Source organism: Podarcis raffonei, chromosome 2, assembly GCF_027172205.1.
Source record: "Podarcis raffonei isolate rPodRaf1 chromosome 2, rPodRaf1.pri, whole genome shotgun sequence".
Taxonomy (NCBI): domain Eukaryota; kingdom Metazoa; phylum Chordata; class Lepidosauria; order Squamata; family Lacertidae; genus Podarcis; species Podarcis raffonei.
Window position 1 is genome coordinate 108,549,900 of NC_070603.1, and position 16,038 is coordinate 108,565,937.

A 16,038-nucleotide genomic window follows, 5' to 3' on the forward strand; every position below is an offset into this window, starting at 1 on the left:
CCTTTTTAAGAAACAAATAACAATAAAATAAATGGGGTTGAATAAGTGCTCATACGCTGAAGTGGTACAGCAGCATCTATTTCATAAACTGGTAATAAGAAGCATGTGAAAGGTCGTCCGACGGTGTTGACATGGGAGAAGCAGGTGTTGCATTGGTCACCACTGCTGATGCGAGTGGCCACCCATTGGATGCAGTGCAAGTAAGTCAAACACAGCCACGTTCCTTAGAGCAGGTATCTTCAACCTTTTCATTCCCAGGACCCAATTTTCAGTGCAACATACATTCGGGGACCCACTTCTCAATCTTTAACCATATATTGGCATGGAGGTAGTGCTCCTTTTGCGACCCACCTTAGATAGGGCCGCAACCCACCAGCTGAAGACCAGCGCCACAGAGCACACTTCTATTAACCATCAACTTGCTAGCTGGAGCAAAGCATCTTGTTTCCCAAGTGACAGAAGTACTGCTGCCTGAGAGTTTGGGGGGGGGAGCATTCCTGCAGCACAGACACTGCCCTGAGGGAAGATGTCTGGACTGCAGGGAACAAATAAGTGTGTATTTAATAAACTCCTATACATACGCAAGGTCTGGTTTATGACCGGACTAAACTATCGTTTATTAAACCGTGGCTGAGCATTATGTGTGAACCCTACAGAAAGCCTTAATAGTGTGTTTACTGTCAACGAACCACAATCTAAAAGCAGAGCTTGCGGCTGGTTTATGAAACTTGGTTTGTTTTGACTATGGCTTCCTGTTAAATGTGAACCCAGTACAGCAGGGGTGTCAAACTCAAATTCATCGGGGGCCGCATCAGCAGTTTGGTCACCCTCAAAGGGCCGTGGTTTGGTCACCCTCAAAGTGGAGGTTTCCTGAATGCATGTAAAGTGGAGGTTTCCTGTGTAGAACGGCTGGCGCCGCTAGAGGGCAGACGTTCTCTGGCTTTTGTAGGCTGCCACGCATGCGCTGAAGAGGCGGCTTTCTTGTGTAAAAAAAAAAACAAAAAACCGAGAATAAAAGGTGAAGGCCGGCAGTGGCTACACGGGCCACATGACGAGGTCTGGCGGGCCGGATTCGGCCCGCGGGCCTTGTGTTTGACACCCGTGCAGTACAGTCTTCCTTAACTGTGAACTGTTTGGCCATTCCACCCCAGACACTCGCCAAGCTTCAAAGGAATGAGGCAAGAGCAACTAGCAAGCAAACCAAACTCTGGAGAAACAAGCCATGGTTTGTCTGTCTGTGAAGCAACGTGGAATTAACTCATGGCTTGTTAAGCAAACCGTAGCTTAAATCCAGAGTGGGAACCTGTGGCCCTTGAGATGTTGGACTTTGACTCCTATCAGCCCCAGCCAACTTGATCAGTGGGGAGGATGGTGAGAATGCAAGTTAAGTAGAAATATGAATGCTAGCTGAGATAATACAATATAAAAGTGTATAGAAATGTATTTATAATATTCAGCCTGCACTTAAATGTTTCTTATGATGCCAAAATGCTCTTTCTCCCTCTCTAGAATTATGTGAACTTAGAAGTTGTTTTCTTTTAAATTAAAATGGTTTGGGACAGGAAGAAACTTGCTCCTTATTTAAAAAAACCGGATTTTGAGCCTAACCTTTTAGCTGTGAATAGAAGGAGCTTGCGCTCATGGAAGGTGCAACTCTTCTTCCACAAATGAAGGCTCCTTCTCTTCATGGAGTTAAGTCAAAATCCTTTCAAAATGAAAATTCTTTGCCAATTTCTGTGTTTCTGTACAAAATTATGAATGGAATGGAATTGCAAAAACAAGCTGGACCAACATATTGCAGAGGCTGTTTTCAGGGGCACATTCTAAGCTCTGTAGTTAGGCCCCACAATTTAAAGAAAGGACAAATTCTCTCCCCACAGAAATTAGCTGACTGGAAAATAAAAAGGAGGGACATATAACCAGCGTCAAAAAATGCCACCCAACCCCTTTCATAATGCACAAATACCTGGATTTTCTCCGGGGCTTCATCTAGGGTCAGACGAGTCTCGGCTAAAGTGAAAGCCCTGTACTCATTCCCACAGAGTCCCAAAGCCCAGATGCCTTCATTGGGGCAAGTGACAACAGGTCCCTTCCTTATCACAGACTCTTTGACCACGCCAAGGGCCCAGTTCTGCCCATTACCCACCTCCACCTCCCAGTAATGTACCCCTGAGGCGAATCTCTCACTGCCCAGGAGAATCAGAGTGGAGTCAAATCTCTCAGGGTTGTTGGGCAGCGGCTGAACCATGTCTCCCCGTTTCACACTTTTCCTGTCTTCGCTCACCACAAGGAGAGGATGAGCTGTGTCGGGGTCGAGAGTAACGCTTACTGAGGAGAAACAGACAAACGTAAAACAATCAGAAGAGCTTGACAAAAAGGAAAGACAGGTTTTTACAATCAGATCCGGGAAAGCCCAATGCAAGCTAGAGCAGGGTCTCAAAAGAAATAAAAGGAAACAATAATGGTTACACTTTTCAATGAGCTTGTTTGATTATGGATCTTTTTAATAAATTTTGAGGGAATTGTTTTAAATGTGCATTTTAATTACAGTGGTACCTCGGGTTACATACGCTTCAGGTTACAGACTCCGCTAACCCAGAAATAGTACCTCGGGTTAAGAACTTTGCTTCAGGATGAGAACAGAAATCATGCTCCGGCGGCGTGGCAGCAGCAGGAGGCCCCATTAGCTAAAGTGGTGCTTCAGTTTAAGAACAGTTTCAGGTTAAGAACGGACCTCCGGAACGAATTAAGTACTTAACCCGAGGTACCACTGTACCTGTGGATATTTTGAGTTTGATTTCATACTTGTAAACTGCTTAAGCCAGTCTGGCTTGTTAGAGGTATTATCAATCAATCAATCAATCAATCAATCAATGAAGATGGAAATAACAAAGTTGTTACTTTGTCAAGAGTACTACAATCTGGGCCCCAGTCTCCACTGACCTGAATGACTACCAGTTCCATACAATAAGAAGCTGGCAAAAGCCCTGTGTCAATTTGACGCAGAGGGGAACTGGCTATTTTCAGGCCATTAAAGGGAGTCAGACTGTTGTAACGGTTAGAGAAGGGTTTCCGAAACTTGGGTCTCCAGCTATTTTTGGACTACAATTCCCATCAGCCCACTGACCCTGTTAGCTAGGGATGATGGGAGTTGTAGTCCAAAAACAGCTGGAGACCCAAGTTTGGGAAACACTGGTAGAGAATGGCTTGGGTGGGTGTTGCCCTTCAAATATTGCTGGGCTACAACTCCCAGCATTCCTGGCTGTTGGCCACACTGGCTGAGACCGATGGGAGCTGGAGTCCAGGAACATCTTGAGGGCAACACATTCCCCTGTCTTGTATTAACCAGTGTTAGATTAGGACTGAGAAGGCTTTGGTACAAATCCTTGCTCAACCATGAAGCTGAGAGAGTTTGGGCCAACATATCTAGACCAATATTGTCTACTCTGACTGGTACCAGTAATCAGGCCAAGAGCTTTTGCAACATTTGCTACCTGATCTTTTAACTGGGCCTTTTCTGTGGTGGCTTTCCAGTTAAAATGTTCTTCCTGGAGAAGCACTCTTGGCACCATCAATGTCTTTTGATTTTTGATTTTTAACTGGGAGGGTGGTTGGCATTTCCTGTACTCATCCTTTAAGTACGGTGGGTACAATTTGTCCCTGGAAATGTATTTCAGCTTTTGTTTATTGCGGTTTTAATACCTGGTTTGTTATTTCTATTTTTATCGGGCAAGTCGCCCTGAGACACACTAGTGCAAAAATGCAACAAACGAATAATTAGCAATATTAATAACTGGAGGTGCCTAGGACTGAATTTGACATGTACAGCATCCCATACGTGAAGCATTTGTCTGGAAAATGATCTTCTGCCCAGCTGCAGTCTCCTTTAATGGGATTGTGGCAGCAGCAATAGCAATGGGGAAGCCCAAGAGTACAAAGCCTCACTTTCTCCTACTCTAAAGTGGAAAGACCACTTATTTGAGGGGGGGGGCCTAGGAAAAATCTCAGGGATCCCCAGATACATACTACATCTCCAAACTCCAGGTCCTAAGTCATGGACAAGAGCAACCATTTCTTATGTTTACTTTCTCTCATAATAAGGACTTGGGCTGTGTGTTGCCATGGCGACAGATTCCTTCCACCCTCTGAAGGCAACGAAAGCAGGGGGGAGCAAAGAGGGTTAGGTGACTCCCCTTTTCCTGTGAAATTATTCCTGTGAAATTAGGCCCTCCCCTTTTCCTGTGAAATTATTGCTGTACAGGATGAAGCCATAAATACCACCATCCCTCACCATGCGAAGCCATTTCTCAGAGTTGGACAAGAGGCCCCAAATCAACATTGCTCTCAGCTTCTTTGAAAGTGACTATCCCGGTTTTTTCAAAAAACCACAACTTACTCCTTTTAGCTGATGCTTCCATTGTCCTTGCTTTTGCCAATTCAGATATCATTGTCTCTAGAAAGAGAGAAGGGTTTAAGAATCAGGAATATTTACTCTTGCTACTAAATAAAGGTGAAGCATTGGATATGATCTCAATAAGGAGGCGAGGAAAAGGCTGGTGGCGCAAGAGATGAAATTATTTTATGTAATGTCACTTCAGTGGGGAAAATGGGTAGGCTGTGAGAGCTACAGACTCTGGTACTTGAGAGTGGTGCTTAAGCATGCCTATTGCCATAGTTCTTTTTCAAGTTTCTAGCCCTCATGGGTGCAAGACAACTGCTTCAGGGGAAATATGCAGTAGCACTCTGGTGAAAAGTCAGAAACCACAAAGCAGGTGAATTAGCAGAAGGTGACCTGCCACAGAATGCTGATGGACATGCTCTAGCTACTGAGAGGAAAAAGGTGTATCACAGAATGTATTCTATAGGTAAAGGTACCCCTGACCATTAGGTCCAGTCGCGGCCGACTCTGGGGTTGTGGTGCTCATCTCGCTTTATTGGCCGAGGGAGCTGGCGTACAGCTTCCGGGTCATGTGGCCAGCATGACTAAGCCGCTTCTGGCGAACCAGAGCAGTGCACAGAAATGCTGTTTACCTTCCCGCCGAGCGGTACCTATTTATCTACTTGCACTGGCATGCTTTTGAACTGCTAGGTTGGCAGGAGCAGGGGCCATGCAATGGGAGCTCACCCCATCGTAGGGATTCGAACCGCCAACCATCTGATCAGCAACTCCTAGGCCCACAGCGCCACCCGCATCCATTAAATAATGTGCATCGGTGTTGCTGCTATAAGCAGAGTGATAGGTGATCTGGCCAAGGGGGCAAGCTTGCGTATGCCCCAAAACAAGGTCTCCTGTGTTATATGAACTGTGAAAGGGGGATAAGGTGCGAGTAATAAGCATGGTACTTAGGAGACAACACAGTTCTGAAGTGCTCTGCACAGCCCTTTCATGGCTCTTGCCTAAAAACTCCATTTCTGTTCTTCTTCTCCACCCACCTCTCCACCGCTCTTACTCCTACCACATTACTTGCTTTCAACCAACCATATATTTAAAGGTAAAGGGACCCCTGACCATTAGGTCCAGTCGTGACCGATTCTGGGGTTGCGGCGCTCATCTCGCTTTATTGGCCAAGGGAGCCGGCATACAGCTTCCGGGTCATGTGGCCAGCATGACTAAGCCGCTTCTGGCAAACCAGAGCAGCACACGGAAACACTGTTTACCTTCCCGCTGGAGCGGTACCTATTTATCTACTTGCATTTTGACGTGCTTTCGAACTGCTAGGTTGGCAGGAGCAGGGACCAAGTGACGGGAGCTCACCCTGTCGCAGGGATTCGAACCGCCGACCTTCTGATCGGCAAGTCCTAGGCTCTGTGGTTTAACCCACAGCGTCACCCGCATCCCAATCATATATTTACTGGACATAAAATTGGTACTTTTTTTTCAAGCAGAAGCTGCATTGCTCATGTCCACATGTCTGCGTACTGCACTGTTGGATCTGAAGACAAAAGGAAGTTGTATCCCACATAGCACTAAGTTAAAGTCACTTAGAAGTATACTTGCTCCACTGGTGAAATCTTTCGCACCAGCAGAATGCACCAGCAGGTTGCTTTTAACTGTGTTGCAGAACAGATCATGCAATTTGCACTAGTGGACAGAGAACATTAGATGCAGCCCACAGTACGGAAATTCAGCCCAAAGTATAGAGATTCTCATGTATTTTACACGGTCCTAAGCTATCCTTTGTCCCTTCTCGGTACCTCGACATTTCTCCAGTGCCTCCTTGATAACAATATTTTTCAGACTGAAATGCCCAAGTTTCTTTTCCAGCTCAGTCGGAGAGGAAGCAATTTCCGCCATCTGTGAAATCTGTCCTTCTTTACATCTAGAATGGGAAACATGAAAGCGTTACATTGTGGTCCCAGCATTTTCCATATGTGGTGAGAGCATTTAAGAGCTGCAAGCCCCCTTTCCCAAACTGCAATGTTGTGATGTTACAGAATGTTCGTAAACATTCTAACTTCTGCTGGGAAAGTTCCACCGCTTAGGGAATGTGGACAGCTTGTTTTGACGTAGGACCCCTATGCCACAAAAGGGTAAGCTTTGCACATACAGCCCTGGGACAGGAAGGGGGGGAAATGTGGAATTACTGTGTTTGGAGGGCCAAAGAGGCAGGGATAAGCTAGGTTTTGATTAGAATGGATTCCTACGCCGATAAAAAGTGAGATTTGCAAAAGTGTTACCTACCTGCTCAAAATGTTCCTGATGTCCTGGAGGCAAGGGAAGACAAGAAAAAGAAGATCATTCTCACATGTATTATGCTATAAATATTGGCTGAAAGGCTTAGAAATTAGGGAGCAAATGGAAAGAGCATGACTCCGAAAATATTTGTTATAGAATAAGTATTTAAAATCCACTTCTGCCACAAGAGTCACTGGGTATTCTTGTTAAGACCTCGGAGTTTCAGTCTCCTGGCCAAATAAAAAGGGACTTAACTTGCAAGGTTGTAAAGCTGAATGAGGAACTTGTGGGCATTAAATGAAAATGCAGGGCAGGGGAAAGGAAGTGCTTCTTCACACAGCTCATAGAAAACAATGGTTCTCCCTTAAGGTTACCAGCTTTTTTTCAAAGAATTTTTTTAAAAAGAAGCAATATCTTCTCTTCTATATTCTCCTCTGTCACGCAGCCTTCCTCTAGGTCCCGGCCTGCTCTCTTGGGAGCGCTAGCTGCCATGGAGTAGGCTCAGGTCAGGACTGGGCTCGGTCAAGTGCCCTTGCCCTCCTGGTGCCCTCCTACCTCTCCTCAGCGGTGGTGGCGGCAGCGGGACAGCAAGGTCAGGGCTCCCCTCTTTTTTCTCCTTCCTCTTTCTCTCTCTCTTCCTTCTCCTTCTCCTCTCCTCCTTCTCCCTGCGTCGGCTCTGGGGTTTTCCTGGCCCCAGAGCACCATTGGACAGTCGGCCGGGTGGAAAGGCGCTCTCGCTCCCGGCTCGATTTGGGAGTCAGCAGTTCCCCTAGTTGATGCGCCAGACATCCCCGGTTCCCCCTCGGCAGCGGCAGTCTCAGCAGCCCGGAGCCAGCCTGGTAGCACAGTTGGTTCTGGCTGGCTTCAGGACCTGCTTGCTGCTGTGGCGCCTGCCATTTTGCCACACCGGAATTCCCCATATGATGTGTCTTGTGCCATTGAACCAACCAGGCAACGTTCATTCCCTACTAATCAATCTACAACACTTAAAATATATCGTATTTTTCGCCCTATAGGACGCACCGGCCCATAGGACGCACCTAGATTTTGGGGGGGGGGGGATAAATGGAAAAAAATTATTCCCCCCGCCCAGGCGCGGGGCTGGGGCAGCTCAGGCTTCCCCCGACGCCAGCCCCCAGAACAGGACCCAGAGCGATGCCAAAGCTGCGTGCAGCTTTGGCATCGCTCTGGGAGCTTGTGGGGCTGGGGGCGGGGAAAGTGGAGCTTCCCCCTCCCCCAGCCCCCAGAACGGGACCCAGAGCCATGCCGAAGCTGCGTGCAGCTTTGGCATCGCTCTGGGAGCTTGCGGGGCTGGAGGGGAAAGCCCTCCGCCAGCCTTCTAACCAAGTCGGGGGAAAGCGGGAAAGGCGCGCTGCGCCTCTCCCGCTGTCCCCCGAGTTTGCGGGGCTGGCGACGGGGAGGAGCAGGCTTCTCCCCCCCGCCAGCCTTCTAGCCAAGTCGGGGGACAGCGGGAAAGGCGCGCTGCGCCTCCCGCTGTCCCCCAAGTTTGCGGGGCTGGCGACGGGGCTCTCCAGGCTTCAGCGAAAGCCTGCATTCGCCCCATAGGACGCACACACATTTCCCCTTCATTTTTGGAGGGGGAAAAGTGCGTCCTATAGGGCGAAAAATACGGTAAATGCGGAGACATTAAATGAAATCTGGGGACATTCTGGGGACGGATTTTGTCCGAGGACCGATTTATAAATACAGGGACTTTCCCCAGGAAACGGGGACGTCCGGTAACCATATACTCCCTCCCACAGGGCACAGTGATGGAGTTAAAAGAAGATTAGACAAATTTGCGGAGAACAAGGCTACCAATGCCTACCAGCCAAGATGGCTGTGTTTTACCTTCACTGCCAGAGGCATCGTGCCCCTGGGTGCCAATTGCTGGGAGTCGCAGGTGCGCAGAGTTGCGCTGATGTCTGGCACTGAACAACAGCCTCCCATGGCTACTTTCTGGAGGTAGGAGCGGAAACACTTAAGCACATTGCCCAAAATGCTGACCTCCCCGAGACTCAGTGGTTCCCAACCTTTTTTTGGCCATGCCCCACCTAGGCATCTCTAAAATCCTGATTGCCCACCCCCGCCCCCTGGTGACATATAATTCTTAGTATTCAAAAAGCGAACTCCTATTGACATGGAGGAAGCCTAAAAGGCCATTAACTTGGTCTAAACAAGCTCCAATTGCCCCCCTTAAAAATCAAATTTCCCCCCTTAAAAATGGAATATGCACAACTAGCGAAGCTGACCGGGAAAATCCAAAAAGACCGGAGTAAATTTATACATTATTTGAAAGACAATTGCAAACAATTAACAACACGAGCAGGATTGACTTAAGAAGACTTGTAATGTTTGTGATTTATACCTTTTTATGTTTATTTAAAATGTAAAAAATTGAAATGGATGAAATGTAAGGAGGAAGAGGTACAAATGCAATGAAATAGATAGGAATTATGGTAGCCACAAGGCTGGGGGGGGGGGGAGTCGAACAGCTCAAACAAGCAAAAATTTATTGTGAGCAATATGGATATGTTTATATATTATGAAATGGAAACTTAATAAAATATTATTAAAAAATCAAAAAATCAAAATCAAATTGCCCCCTTGTGGGAACAACGGCTCTAGAAGGATACCATGGTCAACAGTATCCAAAAACCACTGAGCGATCAAGGAGAATGAGCAGGAATTTGTTTCAAAATGGGAGGTTTTCAAAGAATATTTGAAAAATAAATATAGTAGTTAAATTCTGTTGCAGCATTCGAGGAACTTCAGTAATAGTTGCAAGGTAGATATAAGAAATTAGATATATTAAGAAAAGGTTTAATATGATAAAAGTGTGTATTGGCAATAAATAATATGAAATCGAAATATGGAATAGACGGGAGGTTGGGTCTTTAGTGTTAAGACCAATGTATGTTTTATTGTGTGTTAAGAAAATTATGTGTCTATGGTTATTCTTGTGTGTAATTTGGTATTTGTGTTTTTTCTTTTTCTTGCTGTATCAATAAAAATTTCAAAAATAAATATATAAAAAAAGGAGAACGAGCAGGGTTGGACTCCTCAAATCCCTCTCCTAGCAAATGTCACAAACCAAGGAAGTTTCAGTGCATGCAACACAAATGAAACAAGGTATGGCACCTCTTTTCTTTTCAGGTGGCTGTTTCTGCATTTTTGGCTTTAGCGCTGAAACCCAGGAGAGGCAAGCAGCCCTCCAGAGAATCTCACCTGCAGGAATTCACTGGCAGGCTGTTGGCACTTGTTCTCAACTTCGCTGATCAAGGCATCGAGGCGATCAATCTCCCCTGAGAACCTGCCGGATTCCACATCTCTTCTATGCACGATCTCCTTGTCAAACTTCTTCAGCATGATAACCAGGAAGCGCTCAATTTTTTCCATGAACTCGTGGATCTGATTAAATTCAGACTCCACCTTCTGCTTCTCACTTTGTACATCATCCTGTAAGGAGCAGGAGAAGGGCCAGCCAGGATGGTGAAACAGCACAAGGAAGTGGACATACAAATATCTGTGATGCTCTCACATTGGTACCCTAACCAGGGTTGGGTACCTGCTCAAAGGAATATAACGTAAGGCAGTTTCCATTGTTTCAGAGAGTCAGACTATTGGTGAGACTAGCTCAACATTGTCCACACTGACCAGCAGTTGGGTCTCTGGCATTTCAGCCAGGGGACATACTGGAGATGAAAGACCTTCTGTACCACTGTGCCAAGTCGATGGAGATGACAGGTTCACTCTAACTGAATCATAGGTACAAACAGACTGAACAGATAATGGTTCACGACATGTAAGATAAATTTGATCCAGTTTATTAAGGCACCTGCCTCCTTCAACACCAGAAGAAACAGTCTTCTCTTTCTCCAGTGAGGTGGTGCAGAGAAATTTCCCTTGAAATTTCTCCAAAACAGTTTTTCCCCCAGTGCTTTTTTCACCACAGGGGAAAAAAAAATCTGTTTCATAAGTTAATTCATAACAATGAACGCATGCCATTTGCAAATACAAACATTAGGCAACTTAGGAAGTTTCAAAGTTTTCAGCTTTGTTTACTAAACACAGCTGAAACAGACTTGCTAAGTTAGACCACCCTCTTGGGTTTTCCACAGCAGACTGAAAATCTTCTGATGCAAATTACCCTAATTTGCAATTCAAAACTTTCTAGAAAACCCTCCTCACAATTTCCCGCACCTCCTGGTCCTTCTTGTAGACAAGCTCTCACCTGATCAGCCTGCCTTCTGCACTCCAGGTCTTCTTTTAACTCCTTCAGCTTCTCCCTCCGTTCTGTCAGAACTTTCACATGGGCGGCAACTTGTTTCTGACAAAAGATAAATCTGAAAGTAATGTACATACCCTTTTTTTCATGTACGTTGTGATAAGTCCCTTGACTTTCTGCTTAGCCAACTTACTTCCCCCTAGCGCAGAGTACTCCAGCCATTTTTTAAATTATGGGATGGCTTCAGCAGACTCGGGAATCAAAAGTCTTGTGTCTCTTGTAGGAAATGTATACTTTTCGAGGGCATTCTGCAATTTCCATTTTAGGAAGAATTCAAATTATGGCCTAAGTCATAAGGCAAGTCATGTACAGTTGTGCCTTGCTTTTCGAACAGTTTAGTTCTCAAACATTTTGGCTCCCGAACATTGCAAACCTGGAAGTGACTGTTCCGGTTCGTGAACTATTTTTGGAAGCCTAACGTCCGACGGGGTTTCTAATTAGCTGCAGGAGCTTCCTGCAGCCAATCAGAATCCATGCTTTGGTTTCCGAACGTTTTGGAAGTCAAAAGGACTTCCGGAATGGATTCCATTGGACTTCCAAGGTACGACTGTATTTGCTTGTTGTGTTTGATTCTCCAGCTGTCACTGATCTGCCCCAAACTCCACACAAATTTCAGGCTTATCACTAGTCAATTATTTTCAAAATGGATTAATTTTTGAAAAGAATTCCAGCTCAGCTTTCCACCAGACAAGGCTGTACAGTGGTACCTCGGGTTACATACGCTTCAGGTTACAGGCTCCACTAACCCAGAAATAGTGCTTCAGGTTAAGAACTTTGCTTCAGGATGAGAACAGAAATTGTGCTCCAGCGGTGCGGCAGCAGCAGGAGGCCCCATTAGCTAAAGTGGTGCTTCAGGTTAAGAACAGTTTCAGGTTAAGAATGACCTCCGGAACGAATTAAGTACTTAACTTGAGGTACCACTGTATAGAAATTTTATAATGGGGGGGGGGAGGAGAGAGATGTAAGAAATCAAACAGTGTAATCAGCTGTTTAACACACCAAAACAACCCATACTAACTGTGCACTTTAAGTCTCAGAACTGACGTATGTACACCAGACGAAGAAGAAATAGGACAAAACAGCAAGAAACAAACTGGGAAGTGAAGTTGTCTTTGGCCTGAAATGTTCTGTTCCTTGATCCCCTTCAGAGGATCTGTCAAAGACTGGGAAGACTGAATGTTACAGAGGGAGCTGTGCATCCTGTCTAGAGAATCTTCCACCCCCTCCATGTTTTTCAGTTGGAAGGGACCCATGTTAAGGAAGTGGTTTGTTATGTGTAAACTGGACATAAAAGGATTTATCTCTTCCCCTCACCCCCCCTCCCCAAGTGAAGCTACGGGGAGTATGAAACTGCAGCTGGTGATCTCTCTTATCTTGCACCAGGGTGATTCATCACATCCTTGGATAAGTTAGTCTCCCACTCTCATTCCTCTGAACACAGAACTGGGAGAAAGGTGATGATTTGCCTTCGCAAATGCAAAACACTGAACAAGACTGTTACCAGGGGAAAGAGGAGACTGGAAATTGCTTGCTGTGAGAGAGACCTGAGACAGATCTGAGTCACAGAGACTCAAGAGTAAACTGCTAGCCCAGCTGTGGTTCTCAAACCTTTTTCGCTGGGCCACGCTTGCAGAATAAAAATTTCCTTACACCACACCTAATTTTCTATTTGGTAAGAAATATACTGGGAAACAAAAAAGAAACAACTCCTAGTAGTGCTTGATTTGTATCACAGAGCACAACTACTTTATAATATGATCACACGACAGAAGTCTGAAGATAGAAGTCAGCGCTCAGGAAAAGATATCCAGGAACAAAGAAGGACAAAGAATCTAACAGCACCTTAAAGCAGGTTTGGGGAACCTTTGGCCCTCCAGATGTTGCGGAACTATAGCTCCCATCTCCCCTAGCCATAGATTGCCATTCTGCAACATCTGGAGGGTCAAAGGTTCCCAAAACCTGCCTTAATTATTTCACAAGCTTTCGTGGACCACGTCACCAGATAGCCAGAGTGAGATTATCAGGTGTCATGTGGGGGGACGAGTGAGGGATTGTGAGGTCGGACCTGACCAAGCAGGCCCAGGCCGTAGTTTTCAAGAAGTCATGAATGTTATTAATTTGGCCATCTTTCAGGCGCCCAAGACCCTTCCTGGTTTTTCTGCAACACATCCAAGCATGCTCCCCACCCCAGAAACTTTACTTCTACCTGCATATCCTTCCCATCTAGCTGTGGCTGGCACAGCTTGGGTGCTCCGGTAAGAACAAAAACACATGCTAAGCAGAAGCCTCAAGGCTGCCGGCGCCTGGTGTGCATGACTAAGCAGAGGATCGCCATAGAAACCACGAGTTGGATTGACCCTAAGGACAATCTAGCCAAGTGGAGTCCAAACTTTTTTCAAAGAGGGCAGATTTGATGAAGTGAAGGGCCGTGTGAGGGCCAACTAAAGTTGTTGACCTTATTTTTAGGGTTGAAGTTGCTTTTTTTAGGATTTAAGTTGTTGAGGGTTTTTTAGGATTTTACCCCAGGAAATAAACTGCCACGGGGAGGGGGGGCGGATTGAACCAACCAACGGGCCAGATTAGGCCCCCGAAATGGACTTTGGACATGCCTGATCTAGCCCAAACCCCTGGCCATAACGGAATAATCATTGATTTTTAATATTTTGTTGGAAGCCGCCCAGAGTGGATGGGGAAACCTAGCCAGATGAGCAGGGTACATTATTATTATATTACACTGGTACCTCGGGTTACAGACGCTTCAGGTTACAGACTCCGCTAACCCAGAAATAGTACCTTGGGTTAAGAACTTTGCTTCAGGATGAGAACAGAAATTGCGTAGCGGTGGCGGGAGGCCCCATTAGCTAAAGTGGTACCTCAGGTTAAGTACAGTTTCAGGTTAAGAGGTTCCACTGTAAATCCATTCTCATTTGGAAGGTATTTTTGAAAAGTGGTACCTCAGGTTAAGTACAGTTTCAGGTTAAGAGGTTCCACTGTAAATCCATTCTCATTTGGAAGGTATTTTTGAAAAGTATTGCAAAGTATCAAAAAGCGCATTCCGTGTGCATATATTTTAGATCCTTTAATAAGGATAATAATAATTTATTACTTATACCCGCCCATTCTTAACCCGAGGTACCACTGTATTATTATTATTATGGGGAACAGGGCGGTGGGCTGCTTTTGCCTCCCCATTTTTGCCTCCAATTAAGTTCTTAACCCGAGGTACCACTGTATTATTATTATTATTATGGGGAACAGGGCGGTGGGCTGCTTCTGCCGCCCCCCACCCACCCAGCCGGCCGTCACCTTGTAGTCCTGCGCCGCCTCCTCGATGGGGAGCATGGGGTGGGCTTTGTGCGCCCGGGACTCCCTGCAGATGACGCATACGGGCGTCTCGTCCTCCTCGCAGAAGAGCTTGAGGGGCTCCTGGTGCTTCTCGCACAGCCGCTGGCCAGCCAGCGTGGCGGCCGCGTCCAGCCGGAGCCGCTTGGCCACCTCCACCACGTTGCCCAGCTCCCGGTTGGGCCTGAAGCTCCTCTTGCGCGACCAGCGGCGGCACTGCGGGCACGAGGTGGTCTCGGCGTCCGCCTTGCCCCAGCACTGCGCGATGCAGGCCTGGCAGAAGTTGTGGCCGCACTCGATGGACACGGGCTCCTTGAAGTAGCTCAGGCAGATGGAGCAGGTGATCTCCCGCTGCAGAGTTTCCAGGGGGCTCTCGGTGGCCATGGCTGCCCGGCGATGGCAGGAGGAGGAGGAGGGGGAGGAGAAAGGGGGCGGCCCGTGGGGGGAGGACTGGGGAGGCTCCACGTGGCTTCCTGCGGGAGCCGCATTGGCTGCGCGGGGGCCAGAGACCCGGGCAAAACATTGCGCAAGGATGGAGCGGGGAGGGGGAAAGGACTCCGCCACCCCCACCGCACTCGGATGCTGGACCACAACTCCCAGCATCCCTGAGCATCGGCCCTGCTGAGCAGGGGCTGATGGGAGCTGGAGTTCAGCAAATGCACCTTAAAAATGCGCAATTTTCCAAAAACGCGCAAACCTTACGCCTCTGCAGTGCCGGATTTACGTATCAGCTAAACAAGCTATATAGCTTAGGGCCCCGCTCTCTTGGGGGACCACAAAATATTTAAAGGGGGAAAAAACTAGATGTACATTTCCAAAATATAAGATAAAAAACAAAGGAAATAAAACCTCCACACAGCAGCAGTGTTTTGTGTTGTGTAGGCTCCTAGGATGTAAGTAGCTATCCTGCTCCCTAAAATATCACTGGTTTGCTCATTTCTATACAGGTGAAACTCGGAAAATTAGAATATCGTGGAGAAGTTCGTTTATTTCAGTAATTCAGCTTAAAAGGTTGTTAATTAGGGGTTTCATCAGCTGTATGCCATGATCATCACAATTGTAACAAATAAAGGCTTGACATATCTCGCTTTGCATGTCATGAGTCTATCTCATATATTAGTTTCACCTTTTAAGTTGAATTACTGAAATAAATGAACTTTTCCACGATATTCTAATTTTCCGAGTTTCACCTGTATAGGGTGCCTGCATTCTGCATGGACTGGTTGCGTGGTAACATGTGCAAATGGCTTTAGATACCTATTAGGTCCATAAATTACCACGCAGCCTATATCTAACGCAAAGAACAGCGACAATTTGTTGTTGACAAAGGACAGCTGGACATATACAGAGCCCCAATACCTCCATTAGCTTAGGGCCTCATTAAACCTAAATCCAGCCCTGTTCCTCTGCGAAATTGCTTTGAACTGACTCAGGCTGCTCAAGAGACTATCAAAGCTCGTGTTCTTATAGTCAGTTATTTTTTCCTGGGGGGACGTATACCCCTAAACGTTTTCTGAATCCTTGTACTTTTGTCCATTTACTGTATTTATTTCCCCCGATTTGAACTATAACATGGTGATTTCCTTGAGTCAAAAAGAGAGTACCCCCCCAAATATTTTTTAAGGAAAAAAAGCACTGCTTATCGATGACAAAGACATGACTTTTAAGTTCTTGATTGCTTTGCAAATCAGTCCGTAGAGCATGGGGCTCTTGGAATCATCACAGAATAGAC

At 46.3% G+C, this 16,038-nt stretch overlaps 1 protein-coding gene across 1 annotated transcript; it reads right to left on the minus strand.

The window, feature by feature from the left end:
• Nucleotides 1-1,110: 1,110 nt before the first annotated feature.
• LOC128408895 (zinc finger protein RFP-like) lies at nucleotides 1,111-14,832 on the minus strand. The gene is made up of 7 exons (XM_053378928.1): nucleotides 14,271-14,832; nucleotides 10,911-11,006; nucleotides 9,905-10,135; nucleotides 6,683-6,705; nucleotides 6,196-6,320; nucleotides 4,397-4,453; nucleotides 1,111-2,328 (listed from the first exon to the last, which is right to left on the minus strand). Exons 1-7 carry the CDS (start codon nucleotides 14,688-14,690, stop codon nucleotides 1,811-1,813), a joined length of 1,470 nt encoding a protein of 489 aa, XP_053234903.1. The 5' UTR covers nucleotides 14,691-14,832; the 3' UTR covers nucleotides 1,111-1,810.
• Nucleotides 14,833-16,038: the final 1,206 nt, after the last annotated feature.

Excerpts from the sequence above, each read along its gene's own strand:
- LOC128408895 (XM_053378928.1), bottom strand. The coding sequence starts at position 14,690 with ATGGCCACCGAGAGCCCCCTGGAAACTCTGCAGCGGGAGATCACCTGC. Across the intron at positions 11,007-14,270 it reads AGGCGGCGCAGGACTACAAG|AAACAAGTTGCCGCCCATGT; the intron begins GTGACGGCCGGC and ends ATCTTTTGTCAG. Across the intron at positions 6,706-9,904 it reads CTGCCAGTGAATTCCTGCAG|GACATCAGGAACATTTTGAG; the intron begins GTGAGATTCTCT and ends CCTTGCCTCCAG.